Source organism: Oncorhynchus tshawytscha, linkage group LG20 (assembly GCF_018296145.1).
Source record: "Oncorhynchus tshawytscha isolate Ot180627B linkage group LG20, Otsh_v2.0, whole genome shotgun sequence".
Classification (NCBI taxonomy): Eukaryota; Metazoa; Chordata; class Actinopteri; order Salmoniformes; family Salmonidae; genus Oncorhynchus; species Oncorhynchus tshawytscha.
The window spans coordinates 10,702,134-10,723,718 of NC_056448.1; the positions used below are offsets into that span (position 1 = coordinate 10,702,134).

General features: G+C 42.8%; 1 protein-coding gene across 2 annotated transcripts in view; it reads right to left on the reverse strand.

Annotated features, from left to right (window-relative positions):
- Nucleotides 1-829: 829 nt before the first annotated feature.
- amacr (alpha-methylacyl-CoA racemase) overlaps nt 830-21,585 on the reverse strand; it is a 33,678-nt gene continuing 12,922 nt past the window's right edge. For both annotated transcript variants that reach the window (XM_042302185.1, XM_024380837.2), the window contains 2 exons: nt 3,432-3,618; nt 830-2,129 (listed from right to left, as the gene is read on the reverse strand). In XM_042302185.1, coding sequence (XP_042158119.1) covers nt 1,720-2,129; nt 3,432-3,618 — 597 coding nt within the window. In that variant the 3' untranslated portion in view covers nt 830-1,719. The remainder of the gene's footprint in view (nt 2,130-3,431; nt 3,619-21,585) is intronic.

The following is a 21,585-nucleotide window of genomic DNA, read 5'->3' on the forward strand; positions in this document are numbered from 1 at the left end:
TGCATGCGTATCTGAATCCTTGCTTTCCTGTTTTTATGCAGTTTGCTCACAAGGGCTCTTTTTTGGTCTGCTCGTGTGCACATCAGGTTGATCAAGTGATGTAGCATGTGATCCCCAGGGAGACAAGGAGTTGTAAACCCTTTGATGGAAGAGTGGAGGGGGGATGGAGGAGGATGGCCAGCCAATGTATTTACAGTAAACAATTCCTGGAAGAGAAGCCTGGATGCATTAACTAGATGCCCAAAGACAAGGATGTACCCTTGGCAGTTGAGCAAGTTATTTCCTCTATGTATTAAAATTCTAAAACGTTGTTAGTATTTGTCATGAGACACTAGCTAGTTGCCCTGCCTCAGTCATGTGAGACATTGAGGCAATTCCCAGGGGTTCTCATGGGAACCATGCCCGCCGCCCACGTCAGAGGAACCTAGGGAGGCGTCAGACAGATTTAAAGGCCACATTCTCACCAGACCCCGAGTCATAGGGTCACTAACATAGATACATTGTGTTCCAGAGTTAAAAATACCAATGAGTGAGGGCTAGGTACGGTCACGTGCTAGACTACTTTGAGTGGAGGAAGTGAACATTCTTATCAATGTGGTCCATCACGATTAGATGAATTATGCTAGAAAAGTGAAGGGGTCTGAATACTTTCTGAATGTACTGTGTGAGTCTATATGCCTGAAGTAAATGACATTCCTGATTTAAAGCGCTGTATCTATAGCTTTGGGTGATACTTCAATTATCAAATGTAATTTTAGGTTTCTGAACATCATGCATTCAATTGATCTAACAGCTGTACTACAAAATAAAATGAAAAAAGAAACATGACTTTAATTGAAGCATTTTAATACAAATTGTCAAAAAATATTATTAATGGGGTGCCCATCCATCTTTGAAAACATTCAAGATAAAATACAGGCACTTCAGTCAATAGCTGAGAATAATTTCTCACCATATTTATAGAATTACAAAGACTATTCAGAGGCACATTATGACACGTTAATGTATTCGGTACTGGTACTCCTTGTATATAGCCTCGTTGTTTTTGATTGTGTTACTATTTCTTTATTTAGAAAATATTTGTCTTACTTTTTAACTTTGTATTGTTGGGAATGGGATCGTAAGTAAGCATTCCATTGTAAAGTCTACACCTGCTGTATTCGGCGAATGTGACCAATAACATTTTACTTGATCATGTAAAAAATCATCACAAACCCTTGGATACAGATAATAACTGATATGAAAGAGTACTTACAGTCAAGGGTCATCATTCTCTCCGCCTCCTCTTGCTCTACCTCACTCTAGTAATGACTGACATATTGTCATTGCTATCTAGTCATCAACATAATTACATAAATTACAATTAAGTGCTTACAGTCCAAACACTTACAAAGGCGCCAGGGCTTGCAGTAGGTGGAAGACGTTCTACTGAAGCAATTATTGCATGTTAGAGGGAAGCCATTACTACAAACACCTGTAAGTTACATATAATAATAACAATTATATGAATAAATTGCATTTGCAGTGGGATTTATCCAAGGACTCCAAGTACTTAATGTTTGAATAGCTAATCCATCCAGCATGGCATACCATGTATCAAAGACGGTTGTCCAACTTATAAACACTAAAGTGTACATTGGAGAGCCGGGGTGTTTCTCTTAAAGAAGGACAAAGGGACGGAGGGAAGAGGAGAGAGGCAGGAGAAGAAGAACGGCCTGGCTACAACCGTGCTTTGGCTACGTTACACTCAATGATACCAGCTGAGAGCAACTGGTCTACCTCTGCTAGTTTGAAGCCAAACTCCTCTAGAACGGGGCGTGTGTGTTCCCCTATAAGGGGGTCCTGGGCCAGGCAGGGGTCAGCAGGGGTACGGGACAGGACAGGTGCGGGGCTCGGAGTCACCTCCCCCTGGGCGTCCCTGTGGAAGGAGGCCCTCTCCTGGTTATGGGGGTGGGAGATCACTTCGTCCAGAGAGAGTACGGGAGTCACACAGGCATCCATTCCGTCGAACACGTGACCCCACTCCTCCTGTGTCTTAGTCGCAAACTGCTTAGTGAAGATCTGCCTCACCACTGGCCAATCAGAGAAGCTCATCTGGGGAGGAAGGTTGGCAGCATCTAATCCCAGGCCTAGAAAAGGTGATATGCAAATGATGAGATATGAGTAACACAGAGATATGGATGCAGTCGAGGAAATAGGTTCCCACTCGATGTGGCAAAGTCAAAAAATTAGCTACATCTTAAAATATTTGATAAATTTTTTAAAAGTTTAAAATCAGATATTAAGAACAGAAGTTGTAAAAATAGTTGGGGTTTATATGACTTTGCCACTTGCCCAGATAGTGACGACAGGAAAGAGAAGTAATATCTATTCAAACCCATTCCATATGTAATGAACAAGCCCCCATCAATGTTTGACATTACAGAAAGTTTAAATCATTGATATTCCTTTTATCTGGCTCAAAAAGAATGGAGTGTCAATTCAAGCTGTGTGAGAATGAGGCACATTATTTTAGAGTTTAGAGAAATCTTTAAACAAACACAAATGAGTTAATCAAGAGGTATCCTGTGGGTATTTACAGTGTCTACAGAAAATATTCATACCCGTTGACTTATACCACATTTTCTTGTGTTACAGCCTGAATTTAAATACGTTATTCCCTCACCCATCTACACACAATACCCCATAATGACAACATGTTTCTAGACATCTTGGCAAATTTATTGAGAAAATGAAAAACAGAAATCTCATCACACCCGATTCAATACTTTGTAGAAGCACCTTTGACAGTGATTACTCTAAGAGCTTTCCACACCTGGATTGTGAAACATTTGCCCATTATTCTTTTAAAATTCTTCACGCTCTGTCAAATTGGTTGTTGATCATTGCTACACAACCATTTTCAGGTCTTGCTATAGATTTTCAAGCAGATTTAAGTCAAAACTGTAACTCGGCCACTCAGGAACTTTTACCGTCTTCTTGGTAAACAACTCCAGTGTAGATTAGGCCTTGTGTTTAAAAAAAAAAAAACTCTATTTAATTGATTTTAAATGAAGGCTGTAACACAACAACGTGAAAAAGGTAAAGGGTGTGAATACGTTCTGAAGGCACTGTACCTGTCCAGTTTTTAATGGTTTTTCACAGCTGCAAGACGGTTACATGAAAAATAATGGTGTGAGTGTTGTTTGCAGTATCTTGCTGTGCATGATGTGTTTCCGTGTGTGTGTAATATGCATTATACATGACAGACTGTTAGATGTGCTCAGTATGCCAGGGGAGGGAAGGAGGGATAATCTGCAGAGATGCTGATCAGCCTGTCTGGACACAGTTGGGAGAAGCGGTAGAGGAGCAGGAGAAAGACAAGCAAGAGAGAGAAGCAGGAGAGAAAGAAAATAAAACAATCAGTGAAAGTAAAGTTGAGCAAAACTGACCATGGATGAGTTGGTTATAGAACTGTGTCTCAATAGCCCCGACAGCCATGTATTTCCCATCAGAGGTCTGATATGTGTCATAGAATGGAGCTCCACTGTCCAGCATGTTCTCCCCACGCGAGTTGTTCCACATGCCAATACTACGAGATTTCCACACAAACGAGCCGACATAGGCAGCTCCTTCTACCTGGAAATAAGAGGGAAGTGTAGGGTGAATATACTGTTTTACGATTGGCATACAAACTGCAAACAAAGTTGCACTGATTCCAACATCATCCATGGCCTACATTTCCCTAAAAATGTTTAAATCAAATGCTTCAGGGAAATTTTTTAGACCTGTCAATCAATGGATTCAAGGAGACGTTTACCCAAAATCTAAAAACGCTCTAGTGATTCCACACATTGACACTACACTGTACAAAAATATAAAAACACAACATGGAAAGATGGAACATGGAAAGTGTTGCCCCATGTTTCATGAGCTGAAATAAAAGATCCCAGGCATTTTCCATACACACAAAAATCTATTTCTCTCAAATTCTCAGTACAAATTTGTTAGTGAGCTGGAGACTGACAGGGCTGAGGGAGCATGTCTGATGAAGGTTAGTGATTTGTACAGCATGTCTTACTTTTCTTAGGCATAAATAAATGATGTTCATGAGATCTTAAAGGGTCATGCAGAAAGAGAGGCTTCTGTGCAAGGCAGAGATCAATAATCAAGCTGTATAAGTGAGAGAGAGCAAGCATGCCCAGAGAAAGAGGGACAACAAACAGATCCAGAGAGAGAGAGGGAGGGACAACAAACAGATCCAGAGAGAGAGAGAGAGAGGGACAACAAACAGATCCAGAGAGAGAGAGAGAGGGAGGGACAACAAACAGATCCAGAGAGAGAGAGAGGGACAACAAACAGATCCAGAGAGAGAGAGAGAGAGGGAGGGACAACAAACAGATCCAGAGAGAGAGAGAGAGAGGGAGGGACAACAAACAGATCCAGAGAGGGAGGGACAACAAACAGATCCAGAGAGAGAGAGGGACAACAAACAGATCCAGAGAGAGAGAGAGAGGGACAACAAACAGATCCAGAGAGAGAGAGAGAGAGGAGGGACAACAAACAGATCCAGAGAGAGAGAGAGAGAGGGCAACAAACAGATCCAGAGAGAGAGAGAGAGAGAGGGACAACAAACAGACAGGGACAACAAACAGATCCAGAGAGAGAGAGAGAGAGGGACAACAAACAGATCCAGAGAGAGAGAGAGAGGGAGGGACAACAAACAGATCCAGAGAGAGAGAGAGGGAGGGACAACAAACAGATCCAGAGAGAGAGAGAGGGACAACAAACAGATCCAGAGAGAGAGAGAGAGAGGGAGGGACAACAAACAGATCCAGAGAGAGAGACAACAAACAGATCCAGAGAGAGAGACAACAAACAGATCCAGAGAGAGAGAGAGAGGGACAACAAACAAATCCAGAGAGAGAGAGAGAGAGGGACAACAAACAGATCCAGAGAGAGAGAGAGAGGAACAACATACAGATACAGAGAGAGAGAGGGACAACAAACAGATCCAGAGAGAGAGAGAGAGGGACAACAAACAGATCCAGAGAGAGAGAGAGGGACAACAAACAGATCCAGAGAGAGAGAGGGACAACAAACAGATCCAGAGAGAGAGAGAGAGGGACAACAAACAGATCCAGAGAGAGAGAGAGGGACAACAAACAGATCCAGAGAGAGAGGGACAACAAACAGATCCAGAGAGAGAGAGACAACAAACAGATCCAGAGAGAGAGAGACAACAAACAGATCCAGAGAGAGAGGGACAACAAACAGATCCAGAGAGAGAGGGACAACAAACAGATCCAGAGAGAGAGGGACAACAAACAGATCCAGAGAGAGAGGGACAACAAACCGATCCAGAGAGAGAGGGACAACAAACCGATCCAGAGAGAGAGGGACAACAAACAGATCCAGAGAGAGAGGGACAACAAACAGATCCAGAGAAAGAAAGTAATCAAGCCGCTGCAGCAACTCCTTCCAGAAATGAGAGCGATTTAGGTGACACTGGGCCCAGACAAGTGAAGCTGAAGTTTTGGTACACAGAAAAGTGCATTTCAGCACTGCTGGTTTGAAATATACAAAATTGAGTAGCGTACTCTGCCCACAAAAACACATCTTTCTGCTTTCCATTTTCTTCAGTAAACATGAGATGGCACAAATACACAGAGACAGTGTTGTGGCATGGCAAAGCTACCAGGTAACTAGCAAAGGTACAATTATCCATCAAATGTGATGTCTCGCTCTCCAGAATCTCAGAATGACAAGATCGAATGCTGTGCTCTAGAGATTACAGACACCATAGTCTCTGAGATGTCAAAGTCTGGAATGTATACCATTATGGTGGATGAGGACAGGGATGGGGAGTCTGAACAGTTGGCTCTGTGTGTAAGGTATGTGACAGAGAGGACAGTTAAGGAGCGTTTACTAGCACTAGCAGAAATCAAGCCATTTGATGCAGCTCCAAATGAGTCGGGTAGCAGGCCTAAAGTGCGTTGCACAGACCTATGATGGTGCAACTGTCATGAGTGGATCCAAAAGGAGGTGTGCAGCACATTTCAGAGTGCTGCATCCGGAGGCAATTTATGTACATTGCTATGCTCATGAGCTTAGTTTGGTGTTGTGTCATACTTGCAGGGCTATTCCGGAGGCTGCTGAGTTTTTCAATTTCTTGGAGAATATGTATTCGTTTTTCAGTACATCCCTAGTTAACCACCACAAGTTCAAAGAAGCTCAGTCCAAGCTGGGAATAGCATCAGCTGAACTTGTACAACTCTCAAACACCCACTGGGGATGCCAGCTGCCATCCAGAAATGCAGTCCTGGACACTAACTGCTATTTGTGATTGTCTATCTGCCATTGGATCCCCCATGGCTGTTGGTCTGAGAGCAAAGCTTCATCAGTTCTCCACCGTGTATTTCCTACTGATGTTTCAGTCTCAGTTCCTCCAGAAAGACACTGCAGACCTTGCAGAAGCTTGTTTCAGCAAACAAGCTGTATGTGACACACTGATAGTCAAACTCACAGATGCATTTGCCACAGAACTTTATGACTGAACCAAAGCACTCTGTGAAATTCACAATATTCCAGAGGCAGATGCAGCAAGAAAACACAAACAAAGGCAAATTAGAGATTTTGTGGTGGAGACCTCCTTGGGTTTAAGCACAGAATTGTCATGTTCCCGAACAATGAAAACAGAGTTGTTGCTCCCCTGCTTGGACAGAGTGGTTTGTGAGCTTGACCAGCGATTCTTGACTGTAGATGCAGGTCTGCTCAAAAGGCATACAGGCATGCAGACCCAACTCAAAACACTTCCTAGATACATAATGCTTAACTGAGTTTGCCAAGCACTACGGTATTGATGTTAAAAACAGAAGAGATGTTGGTGGCCAGAAACTTTCTTGCCCCGAAAAGAGAGGCTGGACGTCCTCCCAAAGATATGCTTGCTGTGCATAACCTCCTGGATGATGATATGTGAGCAGCTGCTCCTGTGAAAGGTCCTTTAGTGCACTGCGCCGGCTCCACTCCTGGTTGCGTAAGACAATGGGTCTGAAAAGGCTTGCAGCCATGTCCATTGAGGATGAAGTGCTTGGGACACTAAGCGACAATAGTGTTATTGACCTGCATATCACTCACAGTATTTTGGCTACATAGTACAGCCATTTTTGTGCCTTTTGTTGGTGTTGCATGGACGCAGGGTTTTGAAAAAATTCTAAATATGCTGTGTCCGTCTCGCAATGGAGCCTTCAACCGCAAGAGGGCGTTGCGTATGGCATATCGCAGGTAAAGTTAACTAAGAAAAGTGGATTAAGAGATGGCAGCAACAGCAAGCTGGTGTTCGGTCCCTGGCTTCACTTTATACACGAAATAGGGAAGGCGGCACCAAATTTGACCGTTTTCATATAAAAGATACAGAGAGATTGTCGAAGATTGTTTGGTAACAATTGGATGCAGTAAATATGATGTAAATACTTCTGCAGCCACCGTCGCATCGCTGCATGTGTACAGCAAGCACTTCAGCCACGATGTATATGAACGAGATATGAAATCTGAAGTGATGGGGAGAGAAAACCAAAGGACACTAAAAGATACAGCTGTTGCTACTGTAATTCCATGAACTGGATCTGGCCGGGGACCCCTTTCGTGATAGCAAATTCATCAGGGACCCCCTCATTATCAAAACACAACTCAAGCGAGATAAAAAAAAAATAAGAGTTATACTATGACTTTTGGCAATGCACGGCTTGACGAACCAAGTCTTGGGCCCTGGGAAGGAACATTTAAAAAAAGGCCCATCTCTTATGAAAATGTTGCTGCTTTAAAAGCTAATATCCTGCAATTCTACACATTTTGCCATGAGGACAGAGATAAACCTTTGCAGTTTTAAAACTTAAATTACAGTGCATTATGTTAAAAGAAATGCAATTATTGGGGGAATACAAGAAGTATTGAGTTGAAAAGTGTATAAAATCAGTATAGTACTGTGGATCCCATATCCCTGTGAGCCTCCCATGCCCATGTTGCCCAGGGTTAAGAACATACATTTTAGAATTACATTGTATTGTATTACACCATCAACTTTCTCCACGGATCCCTTGGCCAAAATTAGTCTAAATCTGTCATTGTTGGTAATATTCACCCCAATTATAATTCTTTTTAAACTAGATTTTGAGATCTGGCCGTGGACCCCCTGCAATACAGCGGACCCCACTTTGAGAACCCCTGCTATTCAGGTTAGCATATGTGCCCTATGTCACCTTACATTGCAGAATAGAATATACAAAAAACATTGTGATAAATAAACATAGGCTATATTGTGTTTTGGACGAATGTGCAAACATAAACCCATTAACAGTCCCGCTCATAGAGGTTTATGATAAGAGATCATTCAATAAAGTAAAGTTTAGCTATTTACTCATTTGGCCCAGCTGGAACAGGGTTGGGTCTCCAAATAGTTTTTGACCTACGGACTTTCCCCCCCCAGGACATTTATGTGGGCTGCAAAATCCCTTTGTTCGCAAAAGCAAACTAACTGCTCTTCATCATCATCATCATCATTATGTTCCTTCATTTCCATAACTATTGTAGTCACATATTCAATTTCTCTGCAACGCAAATATTCCTCGGGTATGTGTTGGGGCTGTGGTCCAGCTGCTGCGGCGGCCATCTGAAGCTCAATTTGCCTCAATTATTGGTCCGAATACTCAGGCTCAAATAAATACACCAAAAAATGTCAGTCTCTCGATGTGCAAAACTGATAGAGACATACCCCAAGCGACTTACAGCTGTAATCGCAGCAAAAGGTGGCGCTACAAAGTATTAACTTAAGGGGGCTGAATAATTTTGCACGCCCAATTTTTCAGTTTTTGATTTGTTAAAAAGGTTTGAAATATCCAATAAATGTCGTTCCACTTCATGATTGTGTCCCACTTGTTGTTGATTCTTCACAAAAAAACACAGTTTTATATCTTTATGTTTGAAGCCTGAAATGTGGCAAAAGGTCGCAAAGTTCAAGGGGGCCGAATACTTTCGCAAGGCACTGTAGCCGTCGGTAGAGACGCTGGCACTCTATTGCAGCTGCGAAGAGGGCAATGTTGTGAGAGATGGGAGAAAGCAGAAGGAGGGACCAAGGCAACTCGACTACAGCCAAGACTAGCTAACCTGTTCTCATCCTCCTAGATCTATCCTCTGTCTTCAACACCGTGAACCATCAGATCCTCCTCTCCGCTCTCAGGGCTGGGCGTCTCAGGCTATGCACACTCTTGGATTGCATCCTATCTGACAGGCCTCTCCTACCAGGTGACGTGGAGAAGATATGTCTGCACCACATACTCACACTACTGATATCCCGCATGGCTGAGTTCTAGGCCCTCTCCTCTTCTCTCTATACACCAAGTCACTTGGATCCGTCATATCCTCACATGGTCTGTCCTATCGTTGCTATGCGGATGACACTCAACTTTTCTCCTTCTGACACCCAGGTGGCGACACGCATCTCTGCGTGCCTGGCAGAAATCTCAACTTGGATGTCGGCCCACCACCTCAAGCTCAAAAACACGGAACTGCTCTTCCTCCCGGGGAAGGCCTGCCTGCTCAAAGACCTCTCCTTCACGGTTGACAACTCCAGTGTCGCCCTCCCATTGTGTAAAGAACCTTAGCGTGACCCTGCACAACACCCTGTCGTTCTCTGCAAACATCAAAGCAGTGACCAGCTCCTGCAGGTTTATTCTCTACAACATCCGTAGAGTATGACCCTACCTCACACAGGAAGCTGCGCAGATCCTAATCCAGGCACTTGTCATCTCTACTGCAACTCGCTGTTGGCTGGGCTACCCTGCTTGTGCCATCAAACCCATGCAACTTAACCAGGCGGGCTGCAGCGTTCTGGATTTCTAACTTCCCATGTTCTCTCATGTCACGTAACTTTATTCCATCTTGCATTGCGTTAGTGAACTCTAACTCCACTTGCTACACATTGAGCCTCTTTGCCACTTTGATTGGCCAACACATTTTTTATCTCACCTTTATTTAACCAGGTAGGCTAGTTGAGAACAAGTTCTCATTTACAACTGTGACCTGGCCAAGATAAAGCATAGCAGTGTGAACAGACAACACAGAGTTACACATGGAGTAAACAATAAACAAGTCAATAACACCGTAGAAGAAATACAAATGAAATTAAAATAAACAACAAGCTACACACGTGAAGGCTACTGGTTGGGGCTACCAGTCTTTTTATGGTGCGCATGTCATAAAAACTACAATGAAAAGTTTGTTTTGTTAAATAATGTATCCTTGTATGTAAATGGATGTTTTAACTCAGAAGAAGCCCTTTTAAAGTTAAAATAGGCCTATAATTTTATTTTGTAGCAAATATTACTTGCACAAGTATTTGAATACTAACGTCCGTTTGAATATTCAAATAACCGTGCACATCCCTAGCAGTCGGCATTCACATCCCAGTTGTTGGCTTTATGCATTCATTATTATTAATGAATGATTAGCATCGGGCTATTAAATATATCATCATGCCTACTGGGAGAGGCCTCATATTAGTCTCTAGTGCTCAAAAATAAGAATACATTTAATTTCTCATTCTATCTACGTTTGAACCTCACCAGAGTGTGTATTACATCATTTTGGGAAGAACCTTCACAGTCAGCTTACTACATACTAGACTCTAGGGTTCAAAACACAATAAATCGATACAAAAAAATTCAGTTAGTGCCTTTACATTTTGTACCTCACATATTCTGTATTTACGTCAACTTGGGAATAGCCCAACAGTGACAGCGTTCTTCCTTTTACACAGTGGATGCTTTTAAGCAAAAACCACAATGTGTTTCTGTCACGGCTGTTGAAGGAGGAAGAGGACCAAGGTGCAGCGTGGGGAGCGTACATGGTCTTTTTATTAGACAAGACGCCGAACAAAACAATAAACATTACAAAACAAACCGTGAAGCTAAAGGCTATGTGCCATAAACAAAGTCAACTTCCCACAAAGACAGGTGGGAACAGGGCTACCTAAGTATGGTTCTCAATCAGAGACAACGATAGACAGCCGTCCCTGATTGAGAACCCTACCCGGCCAAAACATAGAAATACAAATAATAGAACATAGAATACCCACCCCAAATCACACCCTGACCAAACCAAATAGAGACATAAAAAGGATCTCTAAGGTCAGGGCGTGACAGTTTCGTATGTTTTTGTTGATAGATGTAAATCAACTCACTGAAGGGACATTGACAGTGTAAAGCTATTTCCAGGGCGTTGTTGGCCTGCTGGTTAGGTGTCCATTTCTCTAAAAGTTTGTCCACACTACTGGATTATGAAAAAAGCAGGGGACAGATCGAAGTGAAAACCCAGCATGCACTGACACCGAACTGTTTTGTTGGAGTGGCGAATCAGGGAGCTTTTGAGAAATTCTCCTTTGAAACAGCTTCTTTGTGGGTCACAAACCAGAGCCATGCACAAAACACATGCATTTCAAAAGGTTGGACCATCAATTAAATCAATTCCTCACAGGATCAGTAACCATCTCTATGCCAAATGATGTCAGGAACACAGTGCTAAATGTTCAAGAAGCCATCCAAAAGTATTCTAAGCAGTACTTTTCAAATAAAAGCTTGTGTGCATCTTCAGCCTTTTCCCCCAGTATTTTCCTTTGAGTGTGATCAGAAGAGCATCTGCTGTATGGATTTCAATTCCACATATCTTATAGCAACAGGAGTCCAGGAATAAGAAGTTGTTGGTACTTAATCCTCCTGAGTAAAAAAACATTCATATGAACAATTTTCATATGAACAATTTTCATATGAACCGTCCATAAATCTCTTACTGGGGCGAATGAGTCAGAGAGAGGATGAGAAGAAAGAATGAGAAGAGGCTAAGGATTAACCGTTCTAGAAAGTGGGGAATCATACAGGCCTCCAGAAAGTATTCATACCACTTGACTCATTCCACATTTTGTTGTTACAGGCCGAATTCCAAAATGGATTAAATTGTTTTTTTTCCAACCATCTACACACACTACCCCATAATGAAATGTGTGCAAATGTATTGAAAATGAAATACAAAAATCTAATTTACATAAGTATTCACACCCCTGAGTCTTTACTTTGTAGAAGCACTTTTTGGCTAAGTCTAAGAGATTTCCACACTTGGATTGTGCAACATTTGCCCATTATTCTTTTGAAAATTCTTCAAGCTCTGCCAAATTGGTTGTGGATCATCGCTAGAGAACCATTTTCAGATCTGGCCATAGATTTTCAAGTAGGGAGAGGGGTGGTCAACTGTGCTCGTAATTGATTTAGGCTTGTCCAAAATTGTTTATTTGGGGTATCAGGTTGATTGTGGAGGTCTGCACACAAAATAATTGAAGGTAATTTACTCTACAAATGCATTGAGATACCGATCTGTCATTAACATGCCTCTCGCGACAAAAGCTCCAGCTGAAATGTCATTGCCAGAGTCCATAAATTAAATTGTGTAATGAAGCATGTGGAACTATATGAAGCAATGGTCTAAAGCCATTGTTTTACAAGTTGGATTGTACAACACTGAATGAAGGTTTGAAAGTATGAAGTGTCTGGTTTTGTGTTTATTTTGTCTACAACCCAGAATGAAGAGTTTGAAAATGTCTGTGGTTTTATGCGTTGATTTTGTTTACTTACTCCTTTGATAGTTTAAAGTAATAATTATCATTACATTTCATTCATTTGGTTATCACAGAGTGAGTGATAAGAGGGAATGTGATGGAACATTTTATGTTTGTGCTTTTCTAATAACCAATTTCTGTGTTCATGCAAGTGACTGAACATGCCTGGGAGCAATCCTCCCTATCAGTGAGGTATTGGTCAGTCACATACATGAACCAAACATTAATAATGAATTAATTATGATTAAGATAAATCATGCAAATATAACTTGTCTGTGTAAGCAGTATATAAGAGAACTAAACGAGACTGCCCCAGTGGAACTCACTTCAGACCGGTACTTTATGCATCTAAGTTTGACTGTGACCTCTCCGGCATGCTGTTAATAAACAAGGACTCATTTAAGATTGAAGTGTCCCTGTACAGAATCCAGTGCAATTTATGTGACTTGTTAAGAACATTTTTACTCCTGAACTTATTTAGGCTTGCCATAAAAGGGGTTGAATACTTACTAAAAGACATTTCAGCTTTTCATAAATTTGTAAAAATGTGAAAAAACATAATACTACTTTGACATTATTATTGTGTGTAGGCTATTGCAAAAACATCTAAATGTAATCAATTTTATATTCAGGCTGCAACACAACAAATGTGGAAAAAGTGAAGGGATGTGAATACTTTCTGAAGGCATTGTAACGTGAACTAACTCACTTTTGTACATCGCGCAGGTCCGTACAATTGACCTTATTTTAGCGCCCAAAAAATGTAATACTTCCAGATCAAGTGTAACATCAATACCATTGTAAAGCACAATTTCTCACCTTTCCAATAAAATCAATGACAAGACCTTCATGATGTCCATCTCTGCATGATTCAAGAAGGCAATGAGCCTTCTGGTCTTTTTAAAAATTGCCGGTGAGGAAGTGAAACCTATTGCGTGATAGCGAGAAGGAGCGATGTCGTGTGGGGAAATGGCTTTTTCACTCGATCTGTCCAACTTATCACCTTATTGCCTCTAAAATGTAAATAAAACACTATAAAGAGTTTATATAATGTGTCATTACATACCTATTTGAAGGTTTGTGTCGAATTTGAATGTTTTTTTGGGGGGCGGTGCTAAAGTGATCTTCAGAAGTAAACAGCGGCTTTTGAGAGTCATGATAGCTTGTAGTAATGACGCAAAAAATGACTAGGTATCCCCCCTTACCCTGTCCCTTTCTTGTTTTAAACAGCGAGAGAAGTGCTACACCTGGTGGAGAGAGGCTGTAAGACAGAATTAGTTGCTTTATGCGTGCTGTACGTTACGCCATGACACGTCATGATGTAACGTACAGCATCGAAGGGGTCAGTTTTTAAAAACTTTTCTGCAATAGTATAGAGCCATTACCATGTCAATCAACGCTTGAATAGAAATGTAGTTCACACCCCAGATTTTGATGTCAACACAGTCGCTACAGTCCCATTAGTTTTCTTTGCAGCCTCGTTTGAATATCGCGGTTGTGCACATTTGTACAGAATGGGGTTAGCGTACATTAGATGAGTATAACACTAAGAAGCTCATCTCCACATGATGAATCTGCTTGCTCAGGCTTCCTGGAGGCACACCAGACATGTAACTGAGTAATCACTGAGCATCATCAAGTACAAGGTTGACTGCCATGATAAACCTGCAAATGGTAACTCTGCAAATGGATGTCCGATGAACATGACATGTGAAACTGACATTCAAGTGTCAACACACGGACTACCAAAAGAAAACTGCATGAATTTGTGGGTTCAAGTTGTAGAGTTAGAATTTATATGAAGAATCTGGAGGCGTATATCACTTGTAGTTGACTTTCATGAAACAAACATAGCTGGCAACATAACACGGAGACTGTCTTCACTGGACTTGATACTTTTAATTTGACCTTTATTTAACTAGGCAAGTCAGTTAAAAACAAATTCCTATATACAAAGACAGCCGACCGGGGAACAGTGGGTTAACTGCCTTGTTCAGGGGCAGAACGACAGATTTTTACTTTGCCAGCTCGGGGATTCGAGCCAGCAGCAATTCGGTTACTGGCCCAACGCTCTAACCACTAGGCTACCTGCCGCCCCAATACTTGAAGGGTACATGGGAACTGACTTACCTAATCACCATTTATGACATCATGAATATACCCCCTATAATAACATTGTTCCAATACAACACATCACCCTTTGCATCTTTTAAAATGTACAGTATCAGTCAAAAGTTTGGACACACCTACTCATTCAAGGGTTTCCTTTATTTGTACTATTTTCTACATTGTAGAATAATAGTGAAGACATCAAACTATGAAATAACAGACCAAATCATGTAGTAACCCCCCAAAAATTTTTTTAAAATATAAATATATTTTAGATTCTTCATAGTAGCCACCCTTTGCCTTGATGACAGCTTTGAACACTCTTTGCATTCTCTCAACCAGCTTCATGTCGTATTCACCTGGAATGCATTTCAATTAACAGGTGTGCCTTGTTAAAAGTAACATTTTTTAAAATGTATTTCCTTCTTAATGCATTTGAGACAATCAGAAGATGGCCCTATTTGATAAAAAGACCAAGTCCATTTTATGGAAAGAACAGCTCAAATAAGCAAAGACAAACGACAGAAGTTCAGTCAATCCTGAACATTTCAAGAACTTTTAAACTTTCTTCAAGTGCTTTTGAAAAACCATCAACCACTATGTTGAAACTGCTCTCATGTGGACTGCCACAGGAAAGGAAGACCCAGAGGTCTCTGCTGCAGAGGACAAGTTCACTAGAGTTAACTGCACCTCACATTGCAGCCCAAATAAATTGTTCACGGAGTTCTAGTAATAGACACACTTCAACATCAACTGTTCAGAGGAAACTGCGTGAAATCAGGCCTTCATGGTCGAATTTCTGCAAAGAAACCTTTACTAAAAAGGACACCAATAAAGAAGAGACTTGCTTAGGTCAAGAAACACGAGAAATGGACAATAGACCAGTGGAAATCTGTCCTTTGGTTTGATGAGTCCAAATTTGAGATTTTTGGTTCCAACCGCTGTGTCTTTGTGAGACAGAGTAGGTGAATGGATGATCTCCGCATGTGTGGTTCCGACCGTGAAGCATGGAGGAGGAGGTGTGATGGTGCTTTGCTGGTGACACTGATTTATTTAGAATTCAAGGCACACTTAACCATCATGGCTAACAAAGAATTCTGGAGCGAAACACCATCCCATCTGGTTTGCGCTGTTGGGTTCTGAAAATATGAAACATACTTATTCATGTCACTGAGGGAGAGAGAGGAATGTATAATGTTTACATTCTGTCTGGATATGTTATTTGTTAGCCATCAGGGATCCGATGGGAGGAAAAGTCAGTCAACATGACAGCCGTAAGTTGGGGAGGAGTGAGCACTTTGGGGCAGAGGTCAGGTCAGATGAAGAACAGATATCACTAAGGTTCTGTCTAGCAACAGAGATGCATTGGCTGTTCAGATGTGTAAGGAGACTTAGCATAGGAGAAAGGGTTAAATATCAGTGCTTAAATATCAGTGCTTAAATATCAGCGCGCACACACACACAGAAAGAAAAATACACTACATGACCAAAAGTATGTGGACATCGAACATCTCATTTCAAAATCATGGGCATTAATACGGAGTTGGTCCCCCCCTCAAATCAAATCTTACTGGTCACATACACATGGTTAGCAGATGTGAGTGTAGCAAAATGCTTGTGATTCTAGTTCCAACGGTGCAGTAATATCTAACAAGTAATCTAACAATTCCCAACAACTATCTAATACACACATATCTAACAATTCCCCAACAACTACCTAATACACACAAATCTAATGAATGAGAATATGAATGAGAATACGTACATATAAGTATATGGATGAGCGATGGCCGAGCGGCATAGGCAAGGTGCAGTAGATGGTATAAAATACATACATGTGATATGAGTATAATGTAAGATATGTAAACATTATTAAAGTGCCATTATTTAAAGTGGGATTGTTTAAAGTGACTAGTGATCCATTTATTGGGTCTCAATGTAGGCAGCAGCCTCTCTGAGTCAGTGATTGCTGTTTAGCAGTCTGATGGCCTTGAGATAGACAAAAACAGCTTCTCTCGGTTCCTTTGATGCACCTGTACTGACCTCACCTTCTGGATGATAGCGGTGTGAACAGGCAGTGGCTCGGGTGGTTGTTGTCCTTGATGACCTTTTTGGCCTTCCTGTGACGTCGCGAGGTGAGGTGTCATGGAGGGCAGGTACTTTGCCTCGGTGAGGTGTTGTGCAGACCGCACCATCCTCTGGAGAGCCTTGCGGTCGAGGGCAGTGCACGATCATCTCCTTAGTTTTGTTGACGTTGAGGGAGAGTTTGTTTTCCTGACACCATACTCCGAGTGCCCTCACCTCCTCCCTGTAGGTTGTCTCGTCATTGTTGGTGATCAAGCCAACTACTGTTGTGTCGTCTGTAAACTTGATGATTAAGTTGGAGGCGTGCATGGCCACACAGTCGTGGGTGAACAGGGAGTACAGGAGAAGGCTGAGCACACACCCTTGTGGGGCCCTAGTGTTGAGGATCAGCGAAGTGGAGATGTTGTTTCCTATTCTCACCACCTGGGGGTGGCCCATCAGAAAGTTCAGGACCCAGTTACACAGGGAGGTGTTGAGACCCAGGGCCTCCAGCTTGATGATGAGCTTGGAGGGTACTACGGTGTTGAATGCTGAGCTGTAGTCAATGAACAGCATTCTTACATAGCTATTCTTTTTGTCCAGATGGGATAGGGCAGTGTGCAGTGCGATGGTGACTGCGTCATCTGTGGACCTGTTGGGGCGGTATGCAAACTGAAGTGAGTCGAAGGTGGCTGGTAAGGTGGCAGTGATATGATCCTTGACTAGCCTCTCAAAGCACTTCACAATGACAGAAGTGAGTGCTACAGGGTGGTAGTAATTTTGTTCAGTTATCTTTGTCTTCTTGAGTACAGAAACAATGGTAACCATCTTGAAGCATATGGGGACAACAGACTGGGATAGGGAGCGATAACAGTCTCCACTCTCCTGGGAAGGATTTCCAGTAGATGTTGAAACATTGCTGCGGGGAATTGCTTCCATTCAGCCAGAAGACCATTAGTGAAGTTGGGCACTGATGTTTGGCACTGATGTCGGGCAATTAGGCCTGGCTCGCAGTCGGCGTTCCAATTCATCCCAAAGGTGTTTGATGGGGTTGTGGTCAGGGCTCTGTGCAGGCTAGTCAAGTTCTTCCACACCAATCACAACAAACCATTTCTGTAATGACCTCGCTTTATGCACGGGGGCATTGTCATGCTGAAACAGGAAAGGGCCTTCCCCAAACTGTTGCCACAAAGTTGGAAGTGCAGAATTATCTAGAATGTTGTAGAGTTAAGGTTTGCCTTCACTGGAATTAAGGGGCCTAGCCCCAACCATGAAAAACAGCCCCAGACCATTATTCCTCTTCCACTACTGTTGGCACTATGCATTGGGGCAGGTAGCATTCTCCTGGCATCTGCCAAACCCACAGTCGTCCATTGAACAGTCAGATGGTGAAGTGTGATTCACTGAAATTTTACGAATTGACTTGCTGGAAAGGTGGTCTCCTATGACCGTGCCTCGTCAGCAACAGGTGTGATTGAAATAGCCAAATCCACTCATTTGAAGGGTGTCCACATTCTTTTGTATATATAGTGTATTCCACAACTACCGGGTAGTTTTGCTTGTTGAGTTCACATATGTCAGCTGCTACTCCTTCCTATGGGCGACTGGGGAGTGGAGATCAGAAGGTCCCTCCTCTTCCTGGATGTGTTTACTTATTCCAGGCAACCACACACCACTATCTAGCTCGCTCCCGGCACTTCAAAACACCCTAACGTCCGTCATGTATGCGCTCTAACATCTCATTTCACATGTTTTGTGGCACTACTATTCTATTACCATACAACACTAGTCCTTGTGAGGTTGAGAGGTGCTGTCGGCAGGTGTAGTAGGCTCTTAACTTGTCTGGCATACCTAGGCCATCTTGTTGTCACAGTGTTTCACCATCTGCAGCTCTGCTTCTTGACGACGTCAAACGCGGTGGGTGAGATAGCATGCGGATCATACAGCATGGCCTCATAGGCCTCGATTATACTGGTCAGCTCTGCAATCTTTTTTGTAACAGCTGCCTGCGGATGTCTGGAACGGGTGTAGGGTTCTAACGCATCATGCACATCAACAGTCTCTGGCGCCTCAAAGGCACTAAGTCAAGGTCTTTGCAGTAGAATGAGAGGTCTGGTATATCACAGTGTGAATGCATCTAGGCCATACAGATACCTGGTAAACTTCTCACATGCCCAGACTGCTGCGAGACACTACTTTTCCATCTGTGCATAGCGCTTCTCTGCATCGGTGAGAGTCCTGGAGCAATAAGCTACTGACTAACTGTCCATCGTATTTCTGTAGTAGGAGCCCGCCTAACCCAGAACTACTGGCATCTGCACTGACTATGATAGGCTTTGTCATGTCATAAAATGCCAGAACAGGATGAGTTGCTTTACCTTCCTAAAGGCCTCCTCCTGCACTGCAGCATCACTCTTGAGCAACTCGTTGAGTGGTTTGGTGACATCAGCTAGACCCGGTAGGTACCTGCCTAGGTAGAGGATCATACCTAGGACACTGCTCAGATCAGTCAAGTTGCTTGCCGGCTCCGGCTGGGTGACGGCCTGGATCTTGGCATCATCAGGAAGAATGCCATTCTCGTCAAAGCAATGTCATATGTAGTTGAGACGTTTCTGTCGCAGTAGATGTTTGTCTGGGTTGAGCTTCAAACCTACATCCTCCAGTGTGTATAGGAGTCTCACATCATCCTCTGGTGTGTGAGTAAATAAGGATCTCATCCATGTAAATGGCTACGCCCTCTTAGTCCTTCAGGAGCCCTGTCATCTCATGCTGGAAGATTTGTGGGGCACTAGTGATTCCAAATGGAAGTCTTTTGAAATAGTACCTTCCAAAAGACATTATGAATATGTTAAGCCTGACACGCGCTCTCTCTCTAGTGGAATCTGCCAGAAGCCACTTCCTGCCTTTAAAAGAGAAAACACCTTGGCACCAGCCAGCTTTGGCAGGATATGTAGGTAGAATGTGTGACTATTTTAACATTCTCAGATCAGCACATAACCTCAGCTGATTTTTGTTCTTCTTGGGCACCAGGACCATAGGAGCACAGCGCTGTATGCTCCATGATCACGCCACTCGCCACCAATGCTCCTTTTTCGCCTTGGGGGAGCATGGGCAGTGACACACGTCTGGAAGGGTTTACACTGTAGGGTACCCCATCATTTTTATTTTTGATTGGTTTTATCTTCAGCTTGCTCAAGTCTGCAGGATTAGCACTCAAGCTCCTCTGTGCTTTTGACCTCTTCTATTGTCTTTATCACATACACTTTGAACCTAAAACAGCTGTCCTTTCCAAATAGTTGTAACTGTAAAGTGACTCATACAGTTCAGTTTACCCCCTGGGTTGTCTAGTTACTGTGCTCTTCAGTGGTGGCATGTTTTTTTAGTCTGCAATAAGTCTTTTCTGATATGACAATTGTATCTGCCCCCGTGTCAACCTAAAGGTCTATTGCAGTACATTTTATTGGCAGTTTCCACTGTCCATGCATTGTTTGAGTCACCAACATCTGTGACTTCTCCCAGGAAATAGAACTCATCCTTTTCTCCTCCCTCGTTGGCTGCAGTAACCTCTGACCACACAGGAGCAACAAACAACCGCAAAATGCGCCGGCAACGCTATAATAAAATAGTTCCAATACAACACATAAGGCCATAGTGGCGAAATAATTACAATTTGGCATTAACACGGGAGTGATAGATGTGCAGATGATGATTTGCAAGATGAGATACTGGGGTGCAAAAAGAGCAAAAATAAATAAATATGGGGATGAGGTAGTTAGGTGGGCCATTTACAGATGGGCTGTGTACAGGGTGCAGTGATCGCTAAGCTGCTCTGACAGATGATGCTTAAAGTTAGTGAGGGAGCTATGAGTCTCCAGTTTCAGTGATTTTTGCAATTCGTTCCAGTCATTGGCAGCAGAGAACTGGAAGGAAAGGTGAACAAAGGAGGAGTTGACTTTGGGGATGACCAGTGAAATATACCTGCTGGAGCGCGTGCTATGGTGACCAGTGAGCTGAGTTAAGGCGGGGCTTTACCTAGCAAAGACTTATAGATGACCTGGAGCCAGTGGGTTTGGCGACAAATATGAAGCGAGGGCCAGCCAACGAGAGCATATAGGTTGCAGTGGTGGGTAGTATATGGGGCTTTGGTGACAAAATGGATGGCACTGTGATAGACTACATCTAATTTGCTGAGTAGAGTGTTGGAGGCTATTTTATAAATGACATCGCCGAAGTCAAGGACAGTAGGAGAGTCAGTTTTACGAGGGCATGTTTAGCAGCAGTGTTGTAAAATAGGAAGCCGATTCTAGATTTAATTTTGGATTGGAGATGCTTAATGTGAGTCTGGAAGGAGTCTAACCAGACACCTAGGTATTTGTAGTTGTCCACATATTCTAAGTCAGAACCATCCAGAGTAGTGATGCTGGACGGGTGGGTAGGTGTGGGCAGCGATCGGTTGAAGATCAAGCATTTAGTTTAGCTTGCATTTAAGAGCAGTTGGAGGCCATGGAAGGAGAGTTGTATGGCATTGAAGCTTGTCTGGAGGTTAGTTAACAGTGTCCAAACAAGTATACAGAATGGTGTCGTCTGTGTAGAGGTGGATCAGAGAATCACCAGCAGCAGCGACATCATTGATGTATACAGAGAAAATAGTCGGCCCGAGAATTGAACCCTGTGGCACCCCCATAGAGATTGCCAGAGGTCCGGACAACAGGCTCTCCGATTTGACATACTGAACTCTATATGAGAAGTAGTTGGTGAACAGGCGAGGCAGT